We start from the raw sequence: 19,573 nt of genomic DNA, 5'->3' as shown, positions 1-19,573 counted from the left end.
ATCAGTTTAAGGTTAGAGAGGAAAGAATAATAGGGAACCTGAGGGGCAACGTTTTTACGCAGAGGGTGGAATATTCTGTTTGGTGCATAATTACATTTAAAAAGTATTTAGACAAATACATGGATAGGAAAGGCTTAGAAGGATATGGGCCAAATGCAGGAAAATAAGGTTAGCATGGATAGACATTTTGGTCAGCATGGGCCAGTTTGGAGCAAAGGGCTTGTCTACATGCTGTAGGCCTCAATGACTCTATGACTTAGTTGTGTTTTCTTGACCATCTCATCGACGTGGGTGGACCAGGACAGATTGTTGGTGATCATCGCTCCCAGGAACTTGACGGTCTCAACCATCTCCAGCTCAGCTCCATTAATGCAGATAGGGGCATGCCCTACACTCCAATTTGTTAAGTCAATGACCAGCTGTTTTGTTTTGATGTTTTCATTGTTGGAGAGGTTATTGTCTTTACGCCACGCCACTAAGCACTCAATCTCATTTATGTATTCTGTTCACTATCCAACCTACAATGGTGGTGTTGTCAGATAGGTGGCAGTGAGTTTCAATGCAAAGAAATGAGTAGTGATGCCACTTTGATAGAAAGAGCATTGAAAGATAATATAAAATAAGAGGCAAAAGTGGGTACTGCAGATGCTGGAGTTTAAAGTGGTGCTGGAAAAGCACAGCAGGTCTGGCAGCATCCGAGGAGCAGGAAAATCGACATTTCAGGCAAAAGACCTTCATCAGGAATGAGGCAATATAAGAGGCACAATTCCAGAGTGGGTATAAGGGAGGAAGGAGCTGGGCATATTTATGCACAAATCATTGAAGGTGGAAGGACCAGTAAATGAAACGGATAGTATTCTCAGCTTTATGAATAAGGACAGAGATTTCAAGAGCAAGGACACAATGTTCGTCTTGTATTAGACACTTTTTAGACCTCACTGAGAGTTTTGTGGAAGTCCCAGGCATCTCAGCATAGGAAGTATGTGAATGCATTGGAGAGAGTGAGGAAGGGGTTTACAAAAATGGTTCTGGGGGTGAGGGTCTTCAGTTCTGAGGATAAATTGAAGAAGTTGGGACTATTGTCCTTGGAGAGAAGAAATCTAAGAAGAGATCTGATTAAGCACTGAGACCTGGTTTACAATATCATGAACAGACTTGACAGAGTAGATCAGAATTGTTTTCCACGTGTGAAAGGAGCAAAAGCAAGGCAGCATCGATTTAAACTGATCTACAGAAGAAACAAAGGGTGAAGGTGGGGGGAAACACTTTCACACAGCAGTCGTTAGGGTTTGGACTGCACCGACTGGAAGAAGTGGAAACATGTTCTGTTGACAGATTCAGGAGGGCACTGGATGTTCATATGGGTCAAAACAGTGTGCAAGATGTGGGAGGAAAACAGGAAATTAGCCATAGATAATGATGATCATTTAACAAGCTGGTGTAGGCATGATGGGCCAAATGGCCTCCTGCATCGTAACACTTCTGTAAATCTGCGATTGTAATCTCCACCTCTTGCTTTACCTTTCTCCCTTTCTACCACCTGACTTCTCTTTCCTGCGAGATTCTTTTGGAGTTGGGTCGTGATTTTTGTGAAACAGAGATCCCAGATTGGCTACCCATTTTCCAAGCCTGTCAGTTCTTATTGACTGCTGCCTCACTGTGCACCACCAAAGCAAGGTAAGATCCAGCTCTGCCTTCTCCAGATCTCCTGCTTGTTATATACGTTGCTTTGCAGGAGCTCAGGTGCACCAGAGAGGTCGCAGTGAAGAACTTTTCAAAGTATTCGTGTCAATTTTCACATATTTCTAATTTATAATAACATGCACATAGCCTTTGCATGCGGTTGACATTATCGCTTCTGTTTTTAGATTAGAGTGGTGCTGGAAAAGCATCCAAGGAGCAGAAATATCGATGTTTCGGGCAAAATGCCTTCATCAGGAATACAGGCAGAGTGATTCTGTACTCAAAGGCTGTCCATCATGGGACGTATCACAGGATTATGACCCAGAGGGAAACACTAATAATTCTTAGAAATGAATGTCCTATTCACACTGGAGCTCATTTTCAAGTGTACGAGTTGGATCAATATGTTCCATTCACAAAGTTTATTGTTTTCTCTTTTCTGGGTAATGTAGCTTTCTGTTATGTAGTCAGGTGTTAACCCTTTACACTATGGCGGTTTTCTTCTCTGTACCAGCACCCACAACCCGCACACCACCTCCCCCACCCACATTCCCATTCTCCCCATAAGGCATTCCTCAAGGCTCACTCTAGAGACCTGGCTATCAAATCAAGGCAGACACTTCTATAGTACCAGGGGAGCACAGTATTGTCAGCAGCACTGTCTTTCCCATGAGACATTAAACTGACGTACTCCGTCCCCCATCCTCATGAGTGGATGTTAAAGATCCACTGGGCCTTGAAGAACAGAATTCTCCAGGGGGGAGATGCAGAGAGATAGAAAGAGAGGAAGGTGTAGTTGGAGGTGGAAATGATTAGGCAAGAGACAAACAGAGACAGTTAAAGGAGATGCACCTATTTATTTTTCTTAATGAGCAACCTCAAGGGAAACAAAACGGTAATTTGCAAAGATTGTGATTTTTAAAAAAATGTTCTCACCATTATTAAAAAGTGAAGATTACCTCATGGAGCTTAGCTACTGTACTTTTAAGAATAAATTATTTTGTGTTCATTGCTTCGGTGGGTCCTGTGGTCATGAAAGTCACGATATGAATGCAGTATGTGCGTCTTGTATTTACCTGTTTGGCAGCATTTTAACTCGTCGCACATTTCTCTCTTTCTCCATTTTGTTCACACTCACTCACTCCCTTACCTCCCACAGAGGCAGATTCTGTGCCTCAGCTCTGATAGTTGCAGAAGAATGTCTGGTGGAGCAAGGTAGACAGGGGATTCAGGGCCCAGCCAATGAGGGAATGGTTGGTCCAGATTTGGGCAGAAGGGAGAAGTGTGGTGGGGATGCACAAATAGGGAGGAGCTGCATGGAAAGGTCCAAGGGGCCATTTGTGTCCTGAGTTGCTGATAGAGTGGAGGAGATCAGACTCTGTGCTTGCTGCTTGTTGTGTGGGGAGGCACGGTGGATCAGCGGTAAGCACAGCTGCCTCTCAGCGACAGGGACCTGGATTCAATTCCACTCTCGGGCAACTGTCTGTGTGGAGTTTGCATGTTCACCCTGTGTGGGTGCTCTGGTTTCCTCCCACTGTCCAAAGATATGCAGGTTAGGTGGATTAGCTAAATTGCCCATGGTGTTCTGGGATGTGCAGGCTAGGGGGGGGTTTGTCATGGGAAATGCAGGGTTACAGGGGACGGGTCTGGGTGGGATGTTCTTCTGAGGGTCGGTATGGACCAGTTGGGCCAAATGGCCAGTTTACACACTCAAGGGTTTCTATTCTATTCTAAATAAGGGTGAAATGATGAATTCCGATGTGTGCAATATTTCTGACCATGTTCGTGCTGCAATTAAAATAGGAAGGCTTGCATTTATATGGCAACACATGTAGACGCCAAAGCACTTTACTGTACTGTGCAGCTGTTTTTATAATGTTGGAAACACAGGAGCCAATTGTGCACAGCATTCTGACACAAACAACCACGTGACTATGAGTTGGGGAATAAATACCATACAGGACATTAGAGAGAAGTCCCCCATTCCTCTTCAAAGTAGAGAACCTTGGGGTCTTTTGCATCCTCCCAGAAGGCCCTGCTTTTATGTCTCATTCAAAAGATAGCACCACCAACAGGCCAGCACTCCCTCAATGTTACACTGCAAGGCTAGATTTGATATGGTGCGTGTGCCATATTCAGGGTGGAGACTTGAACATGTAACATTCTGTCTCTTGGAAATGAATGCTACCATTGAGCACAGCTGGCAGGTAAATAGTAGCCAGTGGATATGTTTACCACGGCAGGCCAATTGTTTTAACCTCTGTTTTATTACTTTATGTTTCAGAGCAAACTGATTGCCGGAAGGATTATCCCAGCCATTGCCACCACAACAGCTGCAATCGTCGGTCTGGTGTGTTTGGAGCTGTACAAGGTTGTGCAGGGTGACAAGCCGATAACGGCCTACAGGAATGGCTTCTTCAACTTGGCCTTGCCTTTTTATGCTTTCTCTGAGCCTGTCCCAGCTGGCAAACAGAAGGTAAGTGGGTCTCCCTCAGCCCTTGTTTAAACAAGGTGTGACAAACCCCTCACCATCTGCCACAGGTCTTGACTGCTGAACCCCACAAAACAACCTTCAGCACCTTGAGCATTTAGGAGAGGATTAGGTCCTCCATTTAATCTTGTTAAACCCAAGCACTTTGACGTAATTTTTACTGAACAGCTGAGGGGCTCCCTTTGCAATGAGTACAAGAGCTGGTGTGATTTACCTTTGTTCTGCCTTACCACACACATTGTTATCGTGTGGCAGAATATGTGTGTGCGTGCCCAAAAGGTATCATCAGACACTGCTAATTCCACCCTATTAGTAGACTCTGTTTCTAGGCAACCATGCTGCTTGAGTGACTGGAGACAGCAATTTACACAACTCGTCCTGACTCATAAATAGCCTAGAAATCCCAGAATAGGAGACAAGAGGATTTGAACCTGTGGGAGTCTGGAGTATTTTTAGTGAAAGATTGATCTTTGTTGTTCAATCGCTGTGCGGATTCCAGGGGTTGTTGTTTTGTTTGCCACATGTAAAATTGCCCTGACCATTTAGCATGGATTTGCAGGGTCTATTAGTCTAAGAGATATTACTTTTCGGGAAAGAATTTACCTTTAATTTTTGTCCTAATTGGACATTGAAATTTATTGAGGTTGTGTTAACACAATGTTGAACTGTGGTTGATGAAAGACGTAAAAGTCAAAAGAAATTCTTAAAAAAAAATCATATTGGACTCAAAACGGTAATTTAGTTTATTTCTCCACAGATGCTGCCAGACCTACTGAGTATCTCGACCACTTTCGGTTTTAAATCTCCAGCATCTGCAGTATTTTGCTTTAATGCAATTGAAAAAAAATTGTGTTTGAATTATGACTAAACTGACACATCTGATTGCAATAGTACCAACAATTTGGTGATCAGATTTGATAAGGGTCCCTGTGCATTCAACTTCCATTTCTTTAGTGTGACAATTCCCACAGTTTCTAGGATTTTTATCAAGGCCATCTCATGAAACTGAACATAATGTATTCCACCAATATGAGAGAAAGGTATTGAAATATAGGCCTGAACCCTTCTTTTCTCTAGTATCATTATTGGCGAGAGGACTGTTGAACAAACTCCTATTGAGATCTAATATTAAGGGTTTGAGTAATTTCCCCCAATCAGAGCTGCTGTTGCTACAACAAATTTTTCTAATTAGAGTCGAGAGTCTGGTGCTGAAAAAGCACAGCAGGTCAGGCAGCATCCTGATGAAGGGCTTATGCCCGAAACGTCGATTCTCCTGCTCTTTGGATGCTGCCTGACCTGCTGTGTGCTTTTCCAGCACCAGACTCTCCACTCTGATCTCCAGCACCTGCAGTCCTCACTTTCTCCTTGTCCTTTTGTTTCATCCATTCAGGGGATTTGAGCCTCACTAACTAGGTCATCATTTGTTGCCTGTCCCTAATTGCCCTAGAAAAGGTGACAGTGAGCTGCCTGTTCATCCACTGTGAGTCAAGCCTTTGCTAATCCACCGTTTTGAAGAAAAGCACTAAAGTTGTGGTGTAGAAGGTACACACTATCTATGTGTTGTACTGCACATGCATAGTCCAGTTTGTTTGCCATTTGTGAAAATCATCATTTGAGATTTTCTGAGAATTCACACCCTGCAATTGCCAGCGTTCTACTGTATATGGGTTCCGACCACAGTGTTATTAAACTTGACACCCATCTGCAAGTGTTACGTGAGCCAGGTAATTTGTGATCCGTCTGTTGCACAGGAAGAGGTGCGAGAGTACTGTGACCTGAGCACAGATGTGCCTTTTCCTGATAATATCACATTAGGACTTCTGTTTGGGATCATTTAAAAGTAAATCTGTTGTGGTGACCCTTCAATGCCAGATGGATGTGCAGATGGTGCCAGTGTGTTATGTTCCATCCAGAAGGCTGTACCTTATAGGTTACAAACATGTTTACTCAAAAAGTAATATGAATTACAGAAATACTGTGCAGTTTGATAGAATGAATGCCACAATGGCTCGGTGGTTAAATATATCACCCTGTATTATGTAACAAATTCAATCCATGATCAATTCCCCTGTTGGAAAATGGCTTTGGATTAACCTTGAGGAAAGAGAAAGACTTACATTTATGTAACAACCTTTCACAACCTCAGGACGTATCAATTAAGCACCTTACAACAATCATTTTGAAGTATCATCATTTCAATAATGTAGGAAATAAGGTAGCCATCACAAGAAAGTGTGACACTCTCAACACTGCCACACGAGCTTTGGCTTGAGCTTTATTCTCACATCCACAGGCCACAGCATCAGAAAATAATTGGTTTTAAACCCCCGTTGCAAATATATAATAGCTTACTCCCATGTTTGTGTCTCAACTTTATGTAAGGATGAACAGACAACAGCTGAGCAGAGTGTCCTGACAGCTCAGTACTGGCATTGTCCCATCACCATCTGATATTACTCAGGTTTCTCACAGGAGCAGACTGACCTGATTTAGCTTTGAGAAGACTCCAGCTGGCTCCTGCCCTTTGAACTCTGGGGTCCGATGCAGTTCACTGAAAGCCAGCAGCAGCAGAGAGACTGGGTGGAAGAAAATGCATCTGTGTCCAATCCTGGGAGTATGAGTTTACTTTGTCACAAAGTAATGCCCTGCATCTCTGGAAGAAACTTGAAAGGATTGACAAAAGCTTCACAAGGTCGTTGCTAGGGTTGGAGGATTTGAGCTATAGGGAGAGGCTGAATAGGCTGGGGCTGCTTTCCGGGAACGTTGGAGGCTGAGCTTTGATGTTATAGAGGTTTATAAAATCATGAGGGGCATGGTTAGGGTAAATAGTCAAGGTCTTTTCTCCAGGGTAGGAGAGTCCAAAACTAGAAGGCATAGGTTTAGGGTGAGAGGGAAAGATTTAAAAAGGACCTGAGGGGCAACCTTTTCACACAGAGAGTGGTGCATGTGTGGAATGAGACATCAGAGGAAGTGGTGGAGGCTGGTACAATTACAACATTTAAAGGCAACTAGATGAGTGCATGAGTAGGAAGGATTTAGAGCGATATGGACCAAATGGAACTAGATTAAATTTTAGGATATCTGGTCAGCCTAGATGAGTTGATCCTGGAGGATCATCTCTACAACACTGAGTCTGTAACTGAATAAGCCAAATTTCAGTCTCAACTTCAGCCAACATCATGCGGAATGCTCAGCCTGTTCCTGAGGCAAATGGAAGTAATAGTGGAGTTTATGGAAGGAAGAGGCAAAAATAAGGTACTCAGAGCGCAGTACATGTCGGCTATGTTTAAAAGCATTAGAGCTAATTGGTCTTCTCTTGTGGCTTGGTGTGGGTAGTCCTCTTGCTGTGAAGTCGCGGGTTCCAGGTTCAAATTCAACTCAAGATCTCCAGAATAAAATTGTTGTTGACACTCCAGTGCAATACTGAAGGAGTGCTGTATTGTCAAAGTTGCCCTCTTTCAGACGAGACGTTAACTCTGAAGAAGAGTCATACTAGAGTCGAACTGTTCATTCCATTTCTCTCTCCGCAGATATTGCCAGACCTGCTGAGTTTGACCAGCATTCTCTGAATTTGTTTCAGATTTCCAGCAGCACTTTGCCTTTATTCAAGACATTAAATCAATTGGTCACATCTGCCTGTTCGGGTGGACTCATTCCTGATGGTGGGCTTTTGCCCAATTTTTCTGCTCCTCAGATGCTGCTTGACCTGCTGTGCTTTTTCAACACCACTCTAATCTTAACTCTAATCCCCGGCATCTGCAGTACCCAGTTCTGCCTATAAACATTCAATGGTACTAGTTTGAAGATGGAGGTGGTGTGAAAATTCACTGAACTAGTAATCCAAAAGAGACATGGTTTTAAACCCTCTATAGCAGATTGAAATCACATTTCACAATGAAAGAAATCCTGAAAAATCAAATAGCGAGCACAATGGCGACTGTGGGACCACTTGTAAAAACTCATCAATAATGTCCTTCAGGGAAAGAAATCTTCCCTTCACACCTGACCTGGACTAAATGGCACTCTAGACCCACCGCAATGTTGTTGCCTCTTAACTGTCCTCTGGGCAATTAGAGATGTGAAATACCAAACTAGTGACACCTACATCCAGTGAACAACTTTATAAAAGAAAAGTTTATTTTTTAAAAAAAAACAGAAGAACTATTCCTGGCCTCCTGGCCAATATTTTTCCCTCAGTGAACATCATAAAAACAGATTATCACGTTATCATGTTGCTGTTTGTAGGAGTTCACTGTGCGCAACTAGCTGCCACGCTTCCTGCATTACAACACATGCTACAATTCAACAGTGTAGCCATTGACTGTAACACACTGTGGAAATATCTGGTAATCATGAAAAGCACAAACACATGCACGCCTTTACTTTTTTATCTTTTATTTTTTATCTTTTCTTCTGGCAGTGACTGATGGTTGAGTATTGCACATAATAAGCATTCTTCCTATGTGAGCCCAATGTTTTCATGGGATATAGCCATCATTGTTACCCCATCTCTAATCACCCCTCAGAGGGTAGTGGTAACCAGCCTCCTTGAACTGCTGCAGTCTGTTTGATGTAGGTACACCCACAATGCTGTTAGGAAGGGAAGTCCTGAACTTTGACCCAGTGTCAGTGAGGGAATGACCATTATAGTTCTAAATCAGCATTGTGTATGAATTAGAGGGGAGCTTGCAGGTGGTGACAATCCCATGTATCTGTTGCCGTTGTACTTTCTCAATGTTGCACGTCATTGGTTTGGAAAGTGTTGTCAAAAAAGCCTTGGTGAGTTACTGCCCATCAGTGGTACTGACTCTACAACTCATTGTACATTCTGGGCATTTTTCACCTTTAGTGCTTCATCCAATGGTACTGATTCATCGGTTGAAAGGTGAGGGATTATGCAGGCCTGCAGTATTTGGTTATTAACAGGAGTTTTTGACCTGATGCCATGAGATATCATGGGGTCCATAGTCAATGCTGAGGACTCCCAGTCAACCCTCTCCCAACTGTATAGCACTGTGCCATCACCTCTGTTGGTGGGACTGGACGTACTGAGGGATGGTGAAGGGCATACCTGGGATATTGGCAGTATGGTATGATTCTGTGTCAGGTTCTTGCTTGATTAGTCTGTTGGACATCTCTCTAATTTTCCATAAGCTCCTGTGGTGTTTTTCCAAATGATCGCATTGATGCTTTGTGGTATTTGCTATCTTTAGCAGTACGTACTAGGTACCAGTACTAGGTAATTGTTGTTTGAGGTAGGTTGTTGTCATCACTCCCTTTGTCGTGAGCTTATCTAGTGATTAGCGGGAGAGAATACACCAGCGTACAATATCTACAGGAGAGACCCTGTTCTCAGATAACAAGAAGGTCCATTGCATGGTAACTGTGTACAGCTATGTTTGATCCGGCCTAATTGCTGGGGCCTTATGGACCTGGTGCAGTTGCATCTTCTCCCTCTGAAAGCTAGTGTAGAATATGTGGAGGGGTCTGCTGAGTTGTATGGAGGCAGAAACCTCAAGATCCCAGTCTCAGCCTTCTCCTGACACACTGTTGATTCAAACTAAATCAGCTTCCAATCGCTTTGTTTGCAGCACCTGTTGTGCAAAGTGACCCACCTGAGGCCTGGTCCTCTTGTTTCCACGGCAACACTAGCAGTTATTATGCTAAAAAGGTTGTGCTTCAGTTACTTGAGTCTCATTTCTGCTTTGTTCACTGGAGAGAATATTACACGTTCTCTCCCCCAGCCAGTATTTTTATTTTTGCAGCTAACTATGATTCTAGCTACGTACGTTTGTACCACGTCGTGGTACTTCTCAGCTGCCTGGAGTCAGTTACATCATTTCTAGAGGATAATTAAAATGATAGCCACTGTGAAACTATAACATGTAACTGATGGACTGGGACAGATGGTCACGTAGCGCAGAAGTAAACAGTGCAAATGTTGAACTGCACGCTACTAATGAGGCTCTCTCCTGTTCTGCAGTCACCCCCGGACTCCAAACTATAAATTCCAATGCATCAAACAGATTCCCAAAGATTAACCATCATAATAAATTCCAATGGACCACAGTGTTCTCTGTTTGTCCTGTCATTCTTTCCTGGCTCTCAAAATGTTGGAATCCCTCAATTTTCTAATATTCTGGGCTCTGTATCAGAACTAAAGAACACAAGAACTAGGAGTAGGAGTATCAATTTAGCTCCTTGAGCAGGCTCTGCCATTTAATAAAATCATGGCTAATATAATCTCAGCTTCAACTCTACTTGCCTGCCCATCCTCCATAACCCTTCAACCAATTGTTCATTAAAAATCTATGTCCTTCTTAAACAATATAAGCCACATGTAAACCATTAACCGTGGCCTAATACCTCCACCTCTGACTCTTGACAGCCTTGTCAGGTAGCACAATGGTTATGATATTGGGGTAAAAATTTGAAATTAAAAAGGCGAGTAATACAAAGACGTGGACCAATGATCTGCAAACACAAGTTTCAATCTCTCCACGACAATTGGGGAATTTCAGTTGAATTCAGTGAACCTGGATAAGAAATCCTGTTTCAGTAATGGTGGCCATGGAACTACCAGCTGATTCACTCATGCCATTTAAAGAGGAAAATCTGCAGTCCTTTTCTAGCCACCAGAGTCATGGAAAAGTGGTTCACTTTTTACTGTCCTATTCAGTGGCCAAGCCAATTATTGTCATTCAGAGCATACTTAGAGACAAGTGATAAAATGTTGGTATTGGCAATGATGCCCTTATCGCAGGAATGAATAAAAAAGTCCTTGACAGTACCTTACATTCTCCCTTCACAAAAGAGCGATTCCCATTGTCTGAAGTACTAATTGAATAAACCTCAACTAATCACTCCTCTGTGTGAAATAGCAGCGGATCAATATATTCCACTTTGTCATCTTGACTGAGTCTGTTCCCGAGTTCTCATACTCAGTGAATTACCACAAGACGTGTGGTCAATGCCTATGTGCGCCCTGTTGGCACCCAGCTCATTATCCAGTGCTAGCACCATCCTTGACTGTATGTTGACCTTTGTCTTTTTGAAAGCTTCTCCAACATCAAGACAGGAATTTGTCAGAACTTGCTCCAGTTTGGAACGGGCAAGACCAAAACCAATGCCCAGAAGATCCCATCCAACAACCTTCAACAACCCAGAGCTCCTATCCCACTCATTTCATCCCTCACCCCATTTTTTGCTAAGTCTAAGTGATATATAAACTTGACATCTTGGTGAGTGCTTATCAGATTCAAACCCTGTACCCTCTCTGTCCTCAAGACTGTCCTCTTGCACCACCATATAATTGCCTGCCCTTTGCCCTTACTGAGTGTCCTCCCTGCAGGACTCCATACTGTTGAGCTCAGTTTCTGCACAGCAGTCCCTTGTGGTGTCCTGTCCAGTGTAAACATTCAGCTTAATGTTTCCCTCGTCTGCAGGATGTTAATTTGTCTCATCACTCACTCTTTTCCTTCACAACTGTTACTTGGCTCCACCAACACCAACGATGCTTTTTTTGTTCTGTCGTAGAATGTAGGCATTGATGGATGATCCAGCATTTATTGCCCATCCTTAGTTGCCCATTTGAAGTTGGCAATCTACCTTTTTAAACTGCTGCACTCCATTTGGTTTTGATAATACTGTTGAGGCGAGAGTTCCACGATTTTGTCTCAACAATGGTGAAGAAATATAGATTCGATAAGAAGCAATATATTTCCTAGTCAGAATGGTGAGTGGATGAGAGGGGAGCTTACAGATCCCATGTATCTGCTGCCCTTGCTCTTCCAAATGGTCGAGGTCATGGATTTGGAAGATGGTGTCAAAAGAGCCTAAGTGAATTTTTTCAGTGTATCTTGTAGATAGTGCTACTGAGCATTGGTGGTGGAGGGAGTGAATGTTTGTGGATGTGGTGCCAATCAAATCAACTTTGTCCTGGATGGTGTCAAAATCTTGAGTATTGTTGGAGCTGCACTCATCCAGGCAAGTGCAGAGTATTCCATCACATTCTTGACTTGTACCTTGTAGATGATGGACAGGCTTTAGGGATTCAGGAGGCGAGTTACTCACTGAAGGTTTCCCAGATTCTGACCTAATATTGTAACCACAGTCTTTATATGTTTAGTCCAGTTCAATTTCTGAAAGGAAATCCCAACGATGTTGATAGTGGGGGATTCAATGATGGCAATACCATTAAATGTCAAGGAACTATAATTCAATTCTCTGTTTGTTGGAGATGGTCATTGCCTGGCATTTTGGAGACAAGACTTCTACTTGCCACTTATCACCCTAAACCGACAGAGGATAAGCGAGTGTACACATAGTTTCCCAGTGGCTGCTTGACCACACTGCCAGGCAGTTTACAAAGAATATTGTTGGAGACTACTGGACGAGGCTGAGATGTGTCATCCATGCAGTACTTCTGGCTGAAGAGTTTTGCAAATGCTTCAGCTTATGTTTTGCACTCGTGTGCTGGGCGCCTCTGTTACTGAGGATGGGGATTTTTCTGGAGCCACCTACTCCAGTGAGTTGTTTAATTGCCCACCAACATTTACGACTGAATATGGCAGGACTACAGTGCTAAGAACTGATAGGATAGCTGTGAAATTGTTTATCCTGTCACTGCTGTTTTACACTGAAGTAATTCTGCTTTGTAGCTTCACCAGGTTTACACTCCATTGTTAGGTATGCCTAATACTGCTCCTGGTGTGCCCTCCTGTATTCTCTACTAAACCAGGGCTCATACCCTGGCTTGAGTGGGGGATATGCCAGGCCATGAGGTTGCAGATTGTTCTGCTGTGCAATTCTGCTGCTGCTGTTGCCCCACAGCGCCTCATGGATGCCCAGTCTTGATTCTCTAGAGGAAGGGTCACCGGACCCAAAACATTAACTCTGACTTCTCTTCACCGATGCTGCCAGACCTGCTCAGCTTTTCCAGCAACTTCTGTTTTGGTTCTTGATCCACTAGATCTGTTTGAAGTGTATCCCATTTAGCACAGCGATAGTGTCACACAGCATGATGGAGATCTCAACGTGAAGATTTGACATTTTCTCCACAATGAATGCACTGTTGGTCACTCTTACAAATACTATCATGGACAGGTGCATCTGTGACAGACAGAATGGCGAGGATGAGGTCAAGTATGCTTTTCTCTTTCATTGGTACCATCCCATGTATTATCAAACTAGTCTAGCAGCTGTTTAGGACTTTTAGGACTCACCCATCTCAGTCAGTAGTTGTGGTGTAGAGCCGCCTTTGATGGTGGACATTGCAGTCACCCACCCAGAGCACATTCTGTGCCCTTGCCATCCTCAATGCTGCCCCCAAATGGTTCAGCATGGAAGAGCACTGAGTTGTCAGCCAAGAGAGGGTGCTACAGGGTAATCTGCAGAAGATTTCCTTACCCACATTTGACCTGATGCCATGTGACTTCTTTTTCACAGTCATCATTAGACTTCTTAATTCCCAATTTTTATTACATTTAAATTCCATCTGCTGTGGTGAGATTCAAGCCCATGCCCTCAGAACATTAGCCTGTGATTCTGAATTATGATTCCTTTGGCATTACCCCATAATGTGGATGCTGCCTGTAGAATTTAGCTCCAAAATGTCCTCTGTTCATTTCCTGGATTTCTGGATTACTAGTCTAGTGACAATACCGTTCTGCTATAGCCTCCCCTCAACAAATCATTGTTCTTGACTCCTATTGCTTCCATGTTTCCACCCCATTCCACATACTCTATTCCCAAGTACCAGCTCACACTCCCAATGCAATACACTCTGGCTCCTTTAAGCCTAATGTTCCAGCATCATAGATTAGCCTCGGTGAAGTCTGACAGATAGAGGAAGTGGACAGGAGGAACCTGTTTCCCTTTGCAGGGAGCACAGTGGCTCAGTGATTAGCACTGATACCTCCCAGTGCCGGGGACTGAGGTTCAGTTCCAGCCTGGGGCAACTGACTCACTGGAGTTTGTGCATTCTCCCCATGTCTGCATGGGTTTCCTCGGGGTTCTCTGGTTTCCTCCCATGATCTGGCAACGTACAAGTTAGGGTGAATTGGCCATGCTAAATTTCCAATCATGTCCAGGGATGTGCAGGCCAGGTGGATCAGCCATGGGAACTGTTAGGGTTATAGGGATGGGGTGAGTCTTGGTGGATGTGGGCTCGATGGCCTGCTTCCACACTGTAAGGTGTTCTTTGAGACTTCAAAAAGCAAGGGTCATAGATTCAAGCTAAGTAGCAGAAGGATTGTAGGGGACATGAGGAAAAGGGTTTTTACATAGAGGATGGGGTGTGTGTAGAATTTGCTGCCTGAGTTGATGGTGGAGGCAATGGGCCATTTGCAGGAAGATTGGATTAGAAAAGGCATCTGGGTGTCTTTGAGTCGGCATGAACAATATGATGTAAATGGCCCCTTTCTGTGTTGTGTCATTTCTGTGGTTCTACATAGAGTAGTCTGTGAGAATCTTGTCACTGTGACAGATGTGTCTAAGGCTAGAGGGCATAAGTTTATGGATAGGAGTAAATGATTTAGTGGACATCTGAGAAAACTGATTTTGTCCAGAGGTTGGTAGAAATATGGAACATGGTGCCTAAGAGGGTATGGAGGCAAGTATTATCACAACATTTAAGAAGCATTTGGATGGGCACTTCAACTGTTGGGGAATAGTAAGCTGTGGACCAAGTGCAGGTAAATGGGATTAGTGCAGGTTAGTGCTTGTTGGTCAGCATGGACGTGATGGGTCGAAGGTCCTGTTTTTAATGCTGTATGACTCTAAGATGAGGCATTTATTGCACTAAGGGTGCTATTCAAATACATTGCATTATTGTAAAGACCTATTTTCAAATTGTAAAACCATTCATTTAATATCAAATACAAAATACATCTTTAAATGAATGAGAGAGCTGTTATTTTCTCACCTACGGTTACACAGTTCCAATTCAAACGGAGACAGTTCTTATTTAAACATGTTCTCTTTCACTGTGATTTTCTCCTTACGCTGTGCATGCCATCATTTGGACATTCCATTCATGGACTATCCCATGAACATGTTTCATCTTGTCCACCGTATTTTCAAACCTTTCTGACCTGTCATATTTTCCCTCCTGTCAGCTGTCGAGTTAATAATGTCAGTTTCTTGAATTGTGTTTGACAATTCAGCAACAGCGCTGCAGAAGTGATTAAATGATCAGACAGTGCACTCAGAATCCACTCACATTAGTTTTCGCATAAGTGAGCAGGAGATGCAAAAGGATAGCGAGAACAAAAGGAGGAACGATTGAGGGAGGGCGGATGATAGAGCCTTGCGTATTGTGGCGAAAGACTGGACTTCTCACCATTTCCCTCCAAATTGTTCCTGCTGAGTGCATCGTTTTTTTAAGATACAGCTTCAGCAAATGGATGGATTAACTTGGGCCCAAGCTTTTGGGCCTGTTTATTGCATACTCTGGTGCAGAGGCAGCAGCAGATGTTGCATTAGGTAATGGCTTTACAACGGCTACCGTCCAGCATTTTGCAGGCAGAGCCAGCTAAACTTGGGGCTTGAACCATAATGAGGTTGTTTCAAGGTGAGGGGACAGTGCGTTCCGTGGAAGGCAACTAGGAGCTATTGCTCTTTAACTGCGCAGGGCACCCGCAGGGTTAAATTAATTAGCAGATAGAGGGTCTCCAGAAGGAGAGCCAATGGGTTTGTAAAATGCAGTCACATCCCGGGAGGGTAGAGATCAGTTTCATGCTTTCGGGCTAATTTACTGCAGTTATCAAGCAACAGTAGTGATTGGATTTCAGGCTGATTATTGCCCATGTCACCATTACCTCAGATATATAACCCAGGTAAGAAAAAATCACTCCATTACTGAATGACAGAAAAATCCATTGGCGTTACAGTATAATTGAATCAGAATGAAAGTATTAAGTAGACTCAGATAACAAAATGGAAGTTTATGACCGGAACTGGACTAATAGTTGGCTAGCACAGCCTAATTAAAATCCCTTTCTAAGACCCCAGAAGTAAAGGTTTATTTCCATGAAGCATACACATGCACACAGAAAAAGTTAACAGCTGGACTCAGGCAAAGGATCAAACTACACTGAATGGTTACATCAGTGTCCCTGTTGTAGTGAGGACTGTAATAGCATTCAGATGGAAGCACTCATCTGTACTTGCCAAAATATTTCACTGTCAATCTGAAACAAAACATGCTGAGCATATCAACGTACCAGCTTTCAGGCTCTGTGGTTCTGGGTCCCAGGCCAAATAGAAAGTGATATTCAGGTACAATATCTGAAAGCATCTTAAAGTTTTGAGCCAAATATTTCAAAAATGTAATGAAAGGCTGAAGGGGGATAGAGGGAGGCATACATGCACGGATACATGTACAAGTGCACACACTTGTAGATGCATACAGGGATCTAAAAATACAGAGGAAGAGCTACACACATACATTTCAGGAACATTTTAGTGCATCTATGGGAAAGAGTCATTATCCAAGCTTGATAAAAATGCAATCAGACATTGGCACAGCTTGAGAGATTGCTGGCGAGATTGATTTCAATGAGAGAGCCTTTTGATAGTAATGATCAAAATTCAATAAGATTTAGCACAGTTACAAATAGGAGAGCAGCACAGTGGCACAGTGGTTAGCATTGTTGCCTCACAGCGTCGGGGACCCAGATTCGATTCCTGCCTTGGGTGACTGCCTGTGTGGAGTTTGCACATTCTCCCCGTGTCTGCATGGGTTTCCTTCGGGTGCTCCCGTTTCCTCCCACACTCCAAAGATGTGCAGGTTAGGTGAATTGGTCATGCTAAATTGCCTATAGGGTGAATATGGGGAATGAGGAGAAAGTGAGGTCTGCAGATGCTGGAGATCAGAGCTGAAAATGTGTTGCTGGAAAAGCGCAGCAGGTCAGGCAGCATCCAGGGAACAGGAGAATCGATGTTTCGGGCATAAGCTCTTCTTCAGGAAGTGCTTATGCCTGAAACGCGATTCTCCTGTTCCCTGGATGCTGCCTGACCTGCTGCGCTTTTCCAGCAACACATTTTCCGAATATGGGGAATGGGTCTGGGTGGGTTACTCTTCGGAGGGTCAGTGTGGACTTGTTGGGCCGAAGGGCCTGTTTCCATACTGTAGGGAATCTATTCTAATCTAAAAGAGCAGTAAGGGAAAGACAGTTCTCAGTTCTGAAATGTAACTCAGCCAACATAGATTGGAAACAGCCAGGTGAAAGTAAACCATTCCTCAAGCAGTGGAGAGAATTGAAAATGGACATACTGAGGGTTCAAGACAAATTTATTCCCGCAAAAACCCCTAAATCTCGAGCACCTTGGATGTCAAGTAGCACAAGTTGGGTATGGCAAAAAGGTCTTAAGAACCAGGAGCTAAAGTAGACAATTTAATTTTATTATGGCTTATCTCATCTCGACCTCAATTCCACTTTGCAGCCTGCTCCCCATAAAATTTCAACTCATTATTAATTACAAATCTGGCCATCTCCTCCTTAGATTTATTCAGTGTCCCAATGTCCACCATGCAGTGTGACCCTTTGAGAGAAGTAATTTCTCCTCCTGTCTGTTTTAAACCTGCCACCGTTAACCTCAGACTATGATCTCTCACTCTGGAATGTTCCACAAGAGAAATCTTACATCAGGTACAGGGAACTCAATACTTCAGAAATCCTAGAGGAATAGAGAAAGTGTGGGTGAAATTTAAAATGAAAATAGAGATCCAAAGACAGGGCACGAGAAATGTATTATCAAGTTAAATCAAGAAATACCCAAAGGTGTTCCCAAAAATACATAAAAGGGAGAAGAATAATTAAGGAAAGAGTGGGAACTATTAAAGAACAAAAAAAATCATTTCTGTATGGAAGTGGAAAATATGGGCACACTTCTGAAACTTTGCATCTGTTTTTACAGAAGTGGGGGGTCAAAGCAGACACTGCTATCAAAGAGGATATCAAAGAGAAATATTGGATGGGATAAACATAGTGAAAGAGAAAATATTTAAGAGATTCAACAACTTTGAAAGTAGATAGATGCCAAGTCCGGATGAAATGTATCACAAGCTGTTAAGAAAGCAAAGGAGGAAATAACGGAGGCTCTAACCAGCTGGACTGACCGGATGGCTATTTCCAGTGGGATTCTGCAGAAATCAGTACTTGATCCCACGCTTTTTGTAGTATATATCACTCTTTTGGGCGTAAGTACAGCAGCTACCATTAAGAAGTTTGCTTATGTCAGAAAAATTAGCCATGTGGCTGACAGTGAGGAATAAAGCTGGTCACTGCAAAACAATATCAATGGACTGGTCAAATAGGCAGGGAAGAGAAAAATGCAATTCAATCAGAAGAAATATGCAAGGTATTGCATTTTGGGGATAGCAAGGGAATACACAATAAATGGTGATGTACTGACATGAGGAACAGAGGGACCTTGGAGTATTTGTGCACAGTGCCCTGAAGGTAGCAGGATCTTCTGATTACCTGGTTAAGAAGCAATATGGGACACTTTCCTTCATTAGCTAAAGCCTCAAGTATAAGACCAAGCATGTGATGCTGGGACATTAGTTAGAGCAAAGCTAGAGTAATCTGTACAATTCTGATCACTATAATATAGGAAGGAAGTGATGGCACTATAGAGAGGGTACAGAGGAGATTCATAAGGGTGTTGTCTGGAGTGGAAGAAAGATTGGATAGGCTGAGGTTGTTGTCTTTGAAATAGAGGAAGCTAAGGGTGGGGGTGGGGGCTGTTGGTGATGTTAGAAAAATTATATATAACATAGGGATGGAGGAAGGACCCATTTCCCTTCGTAGACAAGGCGCTTTATTTCGTTATTTTTTTAAAGTGCTTGTGTTCATCTAGTATTACATTCCCTGTACCTGACATACGATTTACTTTTTTGCCTTATCCTAGCCCCTGCTCCTTGACATCCATGCTTCTTCAGACTTAGGAGAGAACAAATTTGTTCCATCTCTCATTGTGTCAAATAACCTATGATTTTAAAAATTGATGGAAGGAATAGAAGGGAGCTAAGGAGAAATATTTTCACTAAGAGGCTAATGGGTATTGCTGCCTAAAAGGGTATTAGGGACAGACCCTCAAAAAATATTTGATATGCAGTTGAGGTGATGTAACTTGCATGGCTATGGGGAACAGCTGAGAAGTGAGGTCAGGTTAGATAACATTTTTTTTAACATAGAAGATAGGAGCAGGTGCAGACCATTTCACTCCTTGAGCCTGCTCCACCATTTAATATAATCGTGGCTGATAATTGAGCTCAATACCCTAATCTCCGTCCCCCAATATCCCTTGATCCTTTTAGCCACAAGAGCTATATCTACCTCCTTGAAAACACATTACATTTTGACTTCAACCACTTTCTGTGGCAGTGAATGC

The 19,573-nt window shown here is 43.0% G+C and overlaps 1 protein-coding gene across 1 annotated transcript in view; it reads left to right on the top strand.

Annotated features, from left to right (window-relative positions):
* The window catches only part of uba1 (ubiquitin-like modifier activating enzyme 1), a 276,198-nt gene that overhangs the window by 176,612 nt on the left and 80,013 nt on the right, over positions 1-19,573 (top strand). Inside the window, exon 22 of the mRNA XM_043708625.1 lies at positions 3,968-4,159. Coding sequence (XP_043564560.1) covers positions 3,968-4,159 — 192 coding nt within the window. The remainder of the gene's footprint in view (positions 1-3,967; positions 4,160-19,573) is intronic.

The sequence above is a fragment of the Chiloscyllium plagiosum genome, chromosome 18 (assembly GCF_004010195.1).
Source record: "Chiloscyllium plagiosum isolate BGI_BamShark_2017 chromosome 18, ASM401019v2, whole genome shotgun sequence".
Taxonomy (NCBI): domain Eukaryota; kingdom Metazoa; phylum Chordata; class Chondrichthyes; order Orectolobiformes; family Hemiscylliidae; genus Chiloscyllium; species Chiloscyllium plagiosum.
This window is presented reverse-complemented; position numbering and strand designations above follow the sequence as displayed.